The 13,675-nt window shown below is 32.4% G+C and overlaps 1 protein-coding gene across 1 annotated transcript; it reads right to left on the reverse strand.

Annotated features, from left to right (window-relative positions):
- Positions 1-2,822: 2,822 nt before the first annotated feature.
- Positions 2,823-13,018, reverse strand: LOC125073126 (U-scoloptoxin(19)-Sm1a-like). Its single transcript, XM_047683834.1, has 3 exons — positions 12,890-13,018; positions 4,463-4,615; positions 2,823-3,004 (listed from the first exon to the last, which is right to left on the reverse strand). Exons 1-3 carry the CDS (start codon positions 12,978-12,980, stop codon positions 2,868-2,870), a joined length of 381 nt encoding a protein of 126 aa, XP_047539790.1. The 5' UTR covers positions 12,981-13,018; the 3' UTR covers positions 2,823-2,867.
- Positions 13,019-13,675: the final 657 nt, after the last annotated feature.

Genomic DNA, 13,675 nt, shown 5'->3' on the forward strand with positions numbered 1-13,675 from the left:
ACGAAATGTTATTATACGATTTCAATAAAATTACTTATTTTGCGATGTGATTATACCTTTTATTATATAACAATATACAAATATTACTATTTATGTTTGAGGAAAGCATCTATAGATACAAAATCATCAGTTTTAGGCACCATTTGAATGGAATATTTATAACATAAAACGTTGAATTCGAGGTTCATATCATTAAATTCTATATGAGTTCGTTGGTGACGTTTTCTGGATAATTAGGGCAAAATATATTATAATTCCCTTAACGCATGAAATAAAGTCACATAGAATTTAGTTGTTTTTAATATTAAGATCGTGATCCAGCTCGACGGAGCTCTAGTCTGAAGTGTTTCTTTTCGAACCTGAGGTCAATTTTTGACAGTCAATAATCAATCGTCATATTCGATTGCCTAAAAATTTGGAATTCGGAAACATAGTACTTTGTAACAAACAAGTATTTTGTAAAATAAGTAAAGTTTTTGTTAATTAGTAGTAGAAATACTAAAGTTCACCTTTTAAAGAGCTCTTCATCACGGAAACCATTAAGTTGTCCGACTTTATCACAAAAAAGGTTAAATGGGTAGTTTAAATCCGGAATTTCGTAGCCAGTCTTAATTCTTGATTATAATCTCGATTTAAGAAGTAAAAATTTTGGATACTTTGAATGTGTTAATAATTTTACACTCACGGAGATTACTTATTAAAAATATGATACAACGAAGAGATTAATGGATTTCTAGAAATTAATGAAAACGAATAATTCAATAGAGAACTGATGATTCAATTAAGATATTTAGGTTATAGTCCTATTTCAATTGCATAATCAGAATTCGAATAATAATTTACGCAGTAAAGTAACAGCCTGTAAGTATCCCACAGCTGCGCAATGACCTCTTATTCAACCTCTCCGCGGATTGGTCGATATATATACGGAAGATGTTTCGCTAGCACGTGCTGGTTTCCTCGTGATGATTTTCTTTCGAGCACTAAATTAATTGTACCATAATTTATGCATTAATTTATTTGGTGGAAGGGCTTTGTGCAAGCCAGTTTAGTTAGTTAACAACCTACCAAATATTCTACCACAAAACAGTAATATTAATTATTGTGTTTAAATGATTACGTCATTGTAACTATAGGCGTAAACATAACAACTTAGTTCCCAAGGCTGGTGGCATTGGAGATATGAAAAATGATGAATATGAAAAGTGATGAGCGCTTTTCATCAGATTTTCCATTTGCCAGTCCACCTACCTATATAAAAAAAAATGAAAGTTCAGTGATAATTGCCAAAATATGTTCAGGTTCGAAACACAGTGTTTGGTTAAGAACATTTAATAGACGATAAGCGTTCGTGGTAATTTTTTATATTAACCGTGAATATTAATTAATGATTAGGATCTAATCCAGGCAAACACCACTGAATAGGTGGGAAGTACTTAATTTATTTTAATATTTTTATTCATATTGCGCTCGTTGGTAATTCTGAACTAAACCATAGTAGACAATTTATTACGAAGTAAAACATATAATTATGTATTAGTACAATATATCGATTATCAAATGTGACTAAAATAAAATGAAGGGTTTCGATACGACTTGAAAAATCTATTATTTTATCTATACTAATATTATAAATGCGATACTAAATCTGTCTGTCTGCCTGTCAAACCACCGAACCGAATTTGATAAAATTAATATGAACCAAATCCAAGAAAGTACATAGGCTACTTTTTTTATCTAAAACGCGAGCGAAACCGCAAGCAACAATTAGCTTCACTCGTTTTATTTTCTAAAGCAAGAGTAATTTTAGTAAACTCTTAATTCAAATGCTGCCTCACGGCAACACTATTTCGCTTAAAACCTCTTTTAGGCTCTTCTCAGATATCATCGATATACATAGAAACAGTAGACATTTAGTCAAAAGTAAAGAATAACCCCGTATAAATATCCTACTCGGCGGGAACATGCCCAAGAAGAATATTCCACTTCGCAGCTCCAGAGAGACTTTCGTTTATTCATGGGGTAATATTTTATCTTATACGTGCAGGTGACCTCATTATGTTATCCTTTACCGCCGAGCGCGAGATTAATTATAAACACAAATTATCAACCTCGAAGCTCAGGTATACAAATAAATTTTGATACATTTCCGCTGATTTGGTATGCAAAGGAAATATTTAAATTATAAAAATAGTATAAGCTATTGATAATATTTAATAACTCGTAGCTGCTCATAATAAGTTACTCTATTAATCAAGACCCAAAAATATTTTCATAAAATTTTTGATATTTATGACAGTTTTAAAGGACAGAAGTGAAAAGCTTGAGAAGTATTATGTTCGTAAGCTAACCAACAATGTCTGTCTGATATTATAAATATGTCAGTCTTGGTTTTGATAACGTAATGGCACTTTAAACATGTCGAATCGATGAAGTTGATGATTCAGTACGGTGTAACCTAAAAAAGATTATGATAAAATTTCCTCATAAAGAATTAAATTAAATAAAGACCCACTACAAGGTAAATCTCTCTTTCTTGAGGAGGAAGGCTTAGATCTTATTCCATCAATCAGCTTCGATGTTGGCGGATACGTAAGCCGCAAAATTTCATACGATACATGCAAGTATCCTTACGATGTTTTCCTTCACTGCTAAGCGCAACATAAATTATAATCACAAATTAAGTATATGAAAACTCAGTGCTTCCACGGGTTTGAACTTGTGATATTTCACTGGGCTCCTAAATATAAAACCTATTTCAATTTACAACTCTAAAAAAGTTTTTCGTTCTTTTAAGGTTTTAAAAAATAAAGACATAAATATAAAGTTTTTCATTTTATTATATTTAATATAAGCATATAAATATGCTACAATACCATAAGACAGCACTTTTGATTATCAACACAATCTGTAGCTTCATCAAATATAATACTTGGATTACAATACACTTCCGGTTTCATACAAACTCCGCCATGTTTGAGGCAACGAGTCTCTTTCATTGATACTGTGGAAAAATAAATCTTAATAAAAATATGCATTAAGGATTGTGTTCCTTTGTGTGTATGAATGCAGCACGGTAAACTTCAGAAATAGTCAATGTGGATTCGGTATTTCGATATAGATGAGTTACACTTGATTATTGCTAACAGGTTCGGAAATAAGTCACTCAATCTTGAGAGGAACCGCCAAAGAAACTCATTTGGTTTTTTGTTTACGTCGTTATACGTTCATATGCAACAAGGAAGTTTATCTTTAGAATAACGTTGAAGGAGAAAAAAGTATGAAATAAATGGTAATGCATTCATCAATGGAACTTAAAAAAGAAATAGAACTATTTCTATCTCAGTCTGGCTTCGTTTGAATAATGATGTTAGGGGATTTTGTATCACATTAATTTGCAATGAAATATTTCATCATCCAACTCTTTTACTGTATTTTTTATTTTCAATTTTATTAGGACTTCATGATATTATTATCTACTTTTACATCTGATTTTGAGTTTCATGTACCTTTGAATGTTAAATCGTTGATAAGAGAATGAGAGAATTCAGTATTTGAACACCTACTAAACGTTTATAAATAATGCCGTTTGTGTATAAATTTGCCACGAATAATGTTTCATGTGAAATCAGCAATTTCATAGCTCTGACTCACATCACATTACGCTTTTGAATTAATTATCCAAATGTGCAAGGACCTATTTGATTATGTTTGTACAAATGACGTAAGCATGTGATACTGTTCATTTGACTGTTTTATAGTTAAATATCAAATGAATCAAATAAAGCAAATATTGGCATTGTTGTCCATTCTCGGTTCGCTCAATAGCTTGTAATATTTGCGATAACACAAAATTGTCGTAAACCAATTTGATCAAACAAATTGATTCGCTGATGCGCTGAACTAAGTGAAGCACCGCCTCTTTATAGAAATTTACTTTGCATTCCATTATTTAATGAATAAAATTACTTTGTTTCAAAAGCGATTTGATGCTACGGTGTATCTACAGGCACTAGGGACATAACATCTTAGTTCCCAAAGTCAGTCAAGGAATATTTTTTTTACGGCGCCAATGTCTGTGAGCACTGGTGATCACTTACTATCAGGTTGTTTACTTGTCCGCCCTTTTACATATTTATTTATGTCTATGTAAGATATGTTCACAACAAATTCCTAAAAACATTGTTAAAATTAAAAGGTAAAAATTAACTTTTATCGAAAAATATCAGTACGTGTATATGTTGGTCATATTAATTTTAGAAAATTGATTCTGGTACACATTCTCCGAAAGATACTCTCCAGATCGAGAGCCTTAAATCACCATGTTCATAAGACGTTTGGTCAAATATTTGCAAGGTATGTGACCTAAACGCCTTCTCTTACAAGTCGATAGATATTGTGTGAAATGGGCTCTGAATCTGTCTCTACTTTGGTGAATGTATACGTCCATTGTGATAATTACGTCCATAGCAGCAGTCGATTCCTTGTTTGCGTTGATTCGGACAAAGTCCCTGTTTCTCAGCGAGGTGTCCCTTTGGGCAGTCAGCTGCAACCGTGCAAATGCCGCCCATTTCCATACACGGCTTTTCTTGCTCTATTGCGTCAATTATTTTAACTGAAACAATTTTAAATATGCTCAAATATTTATTGGTATTAAAAAACCTTATGTTTAAAATTTTATGATTAACTTCTTAATAGAACTGGTTTCGAAATTAGTCGTCGGTAAAATCTCCTTCAATTTAAATGATACAATGATACTTGACTATTGTGTAAATATTTATAGATAATAGTTAAACAAGTAAAATATAAGTATAAAGTTTCCATGCTTGATATAATTCATATACATATTTTAAGTTATGTTATATTTAAAGTAGGTTACGCAACTGAGGGTTGAATGACCTGATTATAATATCATTTATTATGTAAAACTCATTTGAGTATGAACATGATTTTAAATAATAATAATATTTAATTTTCTGAGTTATATTTAATTTGTTACAAAACAATAAATTAGGTTACTAATACAATGGAAAACTTAAAAAAAAAATTATGTCACACCGCGATTGATATATTCAGTGTATATATTCTGCCATATCAAGGTATAATAATCCCATTACCATTTGACATACCATGAATTATATTCTGATTCGTAGGAGAACTACATTTTTGCAATTTCTAGCTTGAGAATTGTCCAACCGTAATTGGCAAAAATTCAGTATTATTATATACTTATATAGTAGTACCTACTATAAATAATACTAATCACACTACACAGAATTCTCGTATAGAAACTTTGGCAATTTGCCCTAAACACCTGTGAGGCAAAACATCCTACCTCAAAGGCTTACATTGCCTTTCTATATAGGTCTGATGTAGAGAAAGGGAACGTATAAATAAGGTAATCTGCAATCCAAACGAACGAGCGTTTAAATTAAATGTCAAGGTCAATCTGAAATTTAAAGACTCGTTATTAATACAAGCCCTAAAATATTATCGAGGACAATTCGTCTGAATACCATCACTAATTTATCAGGCATATTTACCAGCCCTAATATTCACTTTTATTAACTTTATATCGTACAAGTTACCGCCCGCAGCTGCGTCCCCGTTTGATACGAGGAGGGAAATCGCAGGCGTTAGATACGTCATCTACATACCTTATATTAAGATATATTTTGTAAAAATTACATGCGACGTGGGTTTTGCTGAAGTTTACAATCAGGTCATTTAAGCAGAGACTTCAAATTTTTTGCGAGCACAACTCCATATCTTACACCAAATTTCAATCGATTACGAATGTATCTATTTCATTTTCCGCAATATTGTTATATTGTACTAATTATTCAAATAAATAATTAAGTTTATCTTAAATATTGCTAGTCTTGTTTTTAGCTATAATCTCTACAATTGTCTTCATTGGATCTCATCGCCTGTATGAATTGATTAAAAAAAAAACCGTACTGCATATTTTAGGTACTCTACACAGAGACCCATCGTGTCCAAATGATTTTACCTAATCAGTCTCATTACCTTACGTAAACACTGATTATGAAACTTTAAAACTAAACTTTAAAGTCAACAAACCATAATAAATACGTCAGATAAACTAAATTCGTTAAATTACGACGTGACGTTATATTGTTACGTGAGGAGACGGTACGGACGAAGTACGGCCTAACATAATGCTAGTTTATGATTTTTATGAGTTATCTTAAATTATATGAATAGCATGGAGGCGAAGGGATAGCTTTCGGATGTTATTTTGAGCTTCATTATTTCCGCAAAACCTTTTATATATACAACCAAGAGTCAAATATTGTTTCACCTAAAATGGATGCGGTTTTAAAAACTCAAGATATTTAGTGAGTTGATTTTAAAGCAATTACAGTACTTCGGTATTCTGTGAAGACAGATGATTGGTCAAGATAGATTTAAACAATCAAGTAACGTCATTTTTATCGCTGTTACTTTCTTCTTTCCTTCTTCTCCTGCTTTTTCTTGACTTTCTTTAAGCCCACCTGGGTATTGTTGTGTTTTGGTTTGAAGGGTGAATGAGCCATGGTAACTACAGAAGAAGAGATAATATAATATTTGCACCCAAGGTGAGCGAGTGAGTGAGTTATTCCTACCAATGTTTCTGAGTTCTCACCAGCTTCACAAACTTCACTGTGGTGTGGTAGTCCTTTCAAGAATTTTGCCATTTTGAACCTACAAATACATACCGATAAATTCAAAATTATAGGAGGATGATACCACTTCGTGTATAGGATTTTCTTATATTTTTGACCTTTTTAGAAACCTATACATTTATTTGGAGCTGACTGTACCCATATGTTAAACAAAGTAACACATTTTTCACAAGCATTATCTCATAAAACACAATGTTAGAGTACTTATCGCAATTGACAGCACAAAATATTTCGCATCTGAAAGACACAGTAAACTGAATCTTATATTAACCGACATTAAGTTCAGAATTGCTATAGACTGGTTTTTAGAACTTGATGATGTTGATGGAGCAAGGACTCAATTGACTGACGAAGAATTGGATGATGATCGTTATCCTTATTAAAATAATTCAATATATAGTGCAGGCCAAGCTTCTAGTTAAGTGGGAAGTAATATATTATTTAGTTCAAGTCTAAGCAAGCAATATTAACGGCCGCTGTGAATATTCTCAAGAGAGTCTAACCAATTGGATAGGATATATTATACATATACATATATACAAACAATTGAACTTCAATCTCATTATATGATGAAGTAGCTAATTTAACTCGTCCAGAATAGTTAGACCTACGTCTTAGTTTTCGAGGCAAGGAAGAGTAAACAACTACAAAGCTTCGAGCTGCTTCTGAGAATTTGTCCGACTAGGAAATGCAACCAAGGGCCTCGGTATTATAGGCTTAGCGACTAAACCAACGATACAATCACACGCAGTGTTATTTATGAGCGGTCATATAGTATATACGTGTATTATTACTTGTGTTTGAAATACATTTACGGTTTAACCTTTATTATCAATTACTTTACCAACAAGGCTATGAAAATGTTTATTTGATCATATAATTTGTTTTACTATTATGATGTTTCATGAATTGCTGAAAGAATATAATCGGTTTAAAAAAACGCTGGTAAAGGATAAGTCGAGTTTTAGAACAGTCACTGTATACTAGGTGAACCTGTGGTTGTACCTACGCAAAATTTATATTACTTTACCTAAACACACACACACACACACACACACATACACAAGGAGGTGTAGTAAATTCAAAAATAAATCCTATGTCCTTGTCCGGGACTTAAACAGACAGGGTTACTTTCGCATTTATAATATTAGTATGGATTAAATAAAATACAATATAATATTCTTGAAATTGACATAATTATTGATGACATGTTGAGATTATTCATAATTATGCATAGTGCCAACTTTATTATCTAAGTGTACGAGAAAACTACGCTTGATAATCGCAAAACTTCATTCTAGTATACCAATAGGTGTACTTAGTGGCCCAGAATTAACTGCTATTTTATTCGACGCGTTCTCAGCTCTGACAGTTTATCTAGACTATATATAGTGTACGCAAAGCTATCTAGATAGACGTATAAATAATCTTGGATGACGTGTATGGAAATAAAAAGATACGTGTCTTGGAACATCCGATTGAAACGAAGTTTCTTTCATAATATATTACTTATTAATGACGGACAGATTTAAATTAAATAATAATGTATGAGAATAATTGAATGTCAAAGAAAAAAATTGGTATTTAAAATCCTGTGAATTAGAACAATAAGAGACAGAGAGAAAGAGAAGAGAGAGAAGGATCGCTTTCTCACTTAGTTACTTCTCAATGTTATTTGTAGTAAGAATTTATCCCAAATTCTCAGCGCAACGATCAAACATAACAAGATTTCTTCAACAAGATTCTTTATAACGAAAATTTACTATTGTTTTAATTTATACGGGATTATAATAACAGTTTTTATTTCTTATCGTCGACTTATTTTCAAATATTATTTGTTTATTTCATTGTCTCTGTCATTTAAAATATAATGTATAACGAGATCAACTTGTCTACTAACTAACCGGATGTCCTACGACACTTCTCAGTTCTGCCGAAACCTTCGCAAGCGTACTGTGTACCTAGCGAACTGTGTCAAATTTACGCAATTCATTGATTTTTCATATAAAATTCGACACCATTTTAATACATTCACGTTTGATTCGAGCCGAGATGGCCCAGTGGTTAGAACGCGTGCATCTTAACCGATGATTTCGGGTTCAAACCCAGGCAGGCACCACTGAATTTTCATGTGGTTAATTTGTGTTTATAATTCATCTCGTGCTCGGCGGTGAAGGAAAACATCGTGAGGAAACCTGCATGTGTCTAATTTCAACGAAATTCTGCCACACGTGTATTCCGCCAACCCGCACTGGAGCAGCGTGGTGGAATATGCTCCAAACCTTCTCCTCAAAGGGAGAGGAGGCCTTTATCCCAGCAGTGGGACATTTACGGGCTGCTAATGTAATGTAATGTAAAAAACGTTTGATTCTCCTAAAATCCAAGAGCTACATGCGCCGAATATCAAATTAGGCTATCAAAGGAAATTTGCTAGAAGGTTGTGAGTATTTTAGTTGTAAAGATTTCGTGATGAGCTCAGCAAGTATTTGTCTTTTAACATGCTGATATTTTAACGAGGTGAGGGTACCTACGTGAAATTAATCCGAATTATGTAAAATTTGCTCTTATCATAGTTGGAGATAATTTTTTTCCAAAGGGTGAAAGCGATTGGAGAAGAGCTATTTATTTCGTGAATAAATTTCTTAATCACGTCCCTCACATTAAGTGAAGGCCGGGTATTTGGAACCTACTGGTACTTAAAAAGCCTGATGAGACACAGCGCACTGGAATATCCACTCTCATAATACCCAATCTCATAGAAGGCATCCCGGGATCGCTAGCCCATACGACTGTGACGCTACTAAGGTAATATTCGTCTAACATTCTTCAATTCATTTTTTCTTTAATATTTTACCATAAATTATTTCAATGTGATCAGTCAATTCTGTTGTTCGTCTCATGACATCCACATTTTTCTTAATCCTTAGACCATTTAAAAAATAGGATAACTACATCGGATATCATATTCTGACATTTCACGTTCAGGTTCTCCTCTGTTCAACCACTCTGTATCTTCACATATATGAATGAAGGCAAAGAAGAAAAGTGACAAAATAAAATATAAGGTTATTAATAACGCAGTACTGGCGGAGTGACGTAAAGATGATTTTTATTACACAAGCGAAACTGTCGGCAGATGTTCTCTGCCATGCACCACATATACTAATATGTATGTACGTTAACGTTATGTTAACGTTCTTCCAAACGCGTTTTATCTTATGGTATAAATTTATATATAATAGTATATGCTATGTAGTGGATGCTAGTTATAAATATAATAACTTAAATCACACGTGGTGTCACGCGTATTGTACTAGTTCTTTTAATTATGACATTTCTAACATCATTTATTATTCCTGGTGGTAGGTCTTTGTGCAAGCCCGTCTGGGTAGCTACCAACCACTCATCAGATATTCTACCGCCAAACAGCAGTACTCAGTATTGTTGTGTTCCGGTTTGGAGGTTGAGTAAGTCAGTGTAACTACAGACACAGGGGAAGTAACATCTTAGTTCCCACGGTTGGTTGCGTATTGGTGATGTATGGAATGGTTTATATTTCTTACAACGCCATTGACTATGGGCGGTGGTGACCACTTACCATCAGGTGGCCCATTCGCTCGTCCACCTACAAAATATCAGACTCGTTATACTGCATCACTAATCAGCTAAATATATCAATACTTCATCATTATAAACTAAACTAGCGTTTAATTCAACGTTCATGCTTTTCAACGATAATAATGTACAGTGACATGACGAATTGAGAACCTATAGATTCTTAAAGACTTCACAGAGTAATTTATTTTGAGTCAATATAAATCATTACACTGCATATATAAAAACTAATAATAGTTCGTAGAAATAAACGATTAATAAGCATCAAGATTTTCTTTTTTAAATGAAATAATTTGTATTTGATAACAAAGTGCTTACAAATTCACATAAACTAAAACAAATTAATGTTTAATTTCACGCTTAATAGTAAAATAAACTCGTATAATATATTAAGATTGTTACGGTAAAATTGTAAGGTGAGACAGATCGAATATTACTTAGTGTACATTACAAGGTATAATATTGTGATAACATAAAATCTATGAGAGCCGAGATGGCCCAGTGGTTAGAACGCGTGCATCTTAACCGATGATTTCGGGTTCAAACCTAGGTAGTCACCACTGAATTTTCACGTGCTTAATTTGTGTTTATAATTCATCTCGTACTCGGCGGTGAAGGAAAACATCGTGAGGAAACCTGCATGTGTCTAATTTCAACGAAATTCTGCCACATGTGTATTCCGCCAACCCGCATTGGAGCAGCGTGGTGGAATAAGCTACAAACCTTCTCCTCAAAGGGAGAGAAGGCCTTTAGCCCAGCAGTGGGAAACTTTACAAGCTCCTAATGATAAAAAAAATCTATGCAGTAAAGATCGTGTTTGTATTTTAACTGAAATTTGCCTGTCACCAATAGACATCGAACAATATTTGTCGGCTGCTTAAAATATGTCTAGATGTAACATACTTAATAACATAAGATAGATCCCTCACTGAGAAAATTCGTCATTAACGTAACAATGTAAGATTCATTTTTGTGCATTCGCCTGCAGTCGAATCAGTCGTTTTTATACTGTCCGACCAATTCATATCATTACAGGTTGCGCCCTATTTTGCCCAGTTCTTGTCACTGATGTTATGCTGTTAAAATACAGGCGAATGTTCAAGATGAGAAACCACTGTAATACCAAGAAGAACTGATGTATCGGAAGATACATACTGTTCAGACGTGTAAAATTATTTGTTATATAATTCTAGGGATTCTTTTAACACATTTAACACAATGGTAAATTTTATAATCAAAAGTATTCCGCACAATCTGATGTCATTTATGAAAATTACAGAAAGAATGTCGAATTATCGAATGAATGATTTATGTTTAAAATCCATAATGAACGCGAGTAATAAAACCGTGACCTATTATAAAACTATCTATAAAATGTACTGCCTATTTTGTCAACTAGCACTTTTAATTACAGTGCGTTAAAACACTATTGTTTATAAATTATTGTCTTCCATAGTTTTTCAGGACTTTGATAATTATTTATTTATTAGATCACCAATAAAATACACACTAAAAACAATCCAGATACATGAATAAAAAATAAGACTAGTTGTATCTTACTTATTATAGGTGATAACAGCATGCACAAAATAAAAGTTAAGCGACAACAAAATGAAGGTAAAAAATGCTAATTAAAGACTATTACAAAACAACAATAAATTAAAATAAAGATAAGAACACAATTAAACTATCTAGACTAACAATTTTGAGTAATTATAGTTAATATTTTATTTTTAAATTTTTTCATATTAACGAAAATATCTAAATCTTTGTCTCCGCTTATTGAATTATAGGCTTTCATAATTCTATTGAGAGGGGATTAATGACCCCAATAAAATAATTTATGACTTATTTGAAGTCAACAGCGTTACAGATTTTTTTTATACGATTAAACTTAACCTATAAATAAAATAGCTTGACAGAGAAATAAGATGGCCCAGAATAATTATACTAGCTAAAAAATATTTACAACTTTAGAGTTTCAATTTTAAAAAATACCTAATCTTTAATAAATAAACTCTGATACATTATGTCAAAGTGGACGGTAGCGCAAAAAGTAGCGCGCAGAAACGCTTCTGCTCGAGCAGACGCGCTACTTCGTGCGATCTAATTATGATGGATCAATGCACACTGTTGCGTATTCGCGCGCTTTCTCAAGCGTACGCCTATCACAATTTAGCCAGTATACCGTTGAGAATTAACTAAAATTCAATGTAAAAATTAATTATTATACGTATTATACAATAGAATTGAAAATATTATTTTAATACCCTATTTAAAATGTTTGCTTATTTATTGTTGATTTTTTTTTCGTATCATTTACAGGATCTATTAAACCAATGCTAAAATTGTTTTTATTTTTGAATCAAAATGTTTGTTTCATTCTTTAATAAAGACGTAGTTGATATGTTTATAACAAAAACAAATAGTCGCTTTAAAATATTCTCCTTTACATTGTCATAATAATATAGTTGAATAAACACATCAATGAGAGAGAAACCGAATGATACACGAACATTATACTTAACCTTTAACATAATTAAACATTTGTGTAAATAATTTTTAATAGTAAAATAGTTACTTACAATCTTCCTCATTTCCGAAAACGACTCCACACACAACGAAAACTAACATAAAATACTTCATATTGTCAACGACTGTCAGACGTCTGCGCATGCGCCGGTTTCAATGCAATGTGACTTAACGTAACACACTCCTTAATAGGAAATTATCTTAAACAATATTATTCAATTCTTTATCGTAAGGTCATATATATAAACAAGCGTTTTTTTATTAAAGGTTAATAATATGGTTATTTATCGCGTGTTGTCGAGATAGTCCATTTTGTTTGGAAGAATTTCCTTATTTTTACTGCCTAATGACAAAAGTTTTGCTTATTTCATTCTACTTGTTATATTCAATAACGAATAGGTACCTATGTAATAACTATTTTTATTTTAAATATCTGCAAAATAAATTTCTATTTAAATTACAACACTTTTGACTTGACAATTTTTTTATTTTTTATTTTTATTATTATTAATCTATCCAAATGAAGTCTGGAAGAAATACAATAAGTCACTGATAGGAAGAATCAATATATAGTGCTTGACGTTACTTTTATGGATTGTTTTTATTGCCAGGCAGAATAGCAATCTAAATTTTGGCGACCTCCGTGGTCGAATAGTGTGTACACCGGTTTTCATTCATGGGTACGCCACTCCGAGGTCCCGGGTTCGATTACCGGCCAAGTCGATGTAGAAAAAGTACATTAGTTTTCTATGTTGTCTTGGGTCTGGGTGTTTGTGGTACCGTCATTACTTCTGATTTCCATAACACAAGTGCTTTAGCTACTTACATTGGGATCAGAG

The sequence above is a fragment of the Vanessa atalanta genome, chromosome 2, assembly GCF_905147765.1.
Source record: "Vanessa atalanta chromosome 2, ilVanAtal1.2, whole genome shotgun sequence".
NCBI lineage: Eukaryota > Metazoa > Arthropoda > Insecta > Lepidoptera > Nymphalidae > Vanessa > Vanessa atalanta.

Coding starts and splice junctions, on each gene's coding strand:
- LOC125073126 (XM_047683834.1), bottom strand. CDS start 12,980: ATGCGCAGACGTCTGACAGTCGTTGACAATATGAAGTATTTTATGTTA. Junction 4,616..12,889: donor TTTCGGAAATGAGGAAGATT/GTAAGTAACTAT, acceptor AAATTGTTTCAG/TTAAAATAATTGACGCAATA. Junction 3,005..4,462: donor AATCGACTGCTGCTATGGAC/GTAATTATCACA, acceptor ATTTTTCCACAG/TATCAATGAAAGAGACTCGT.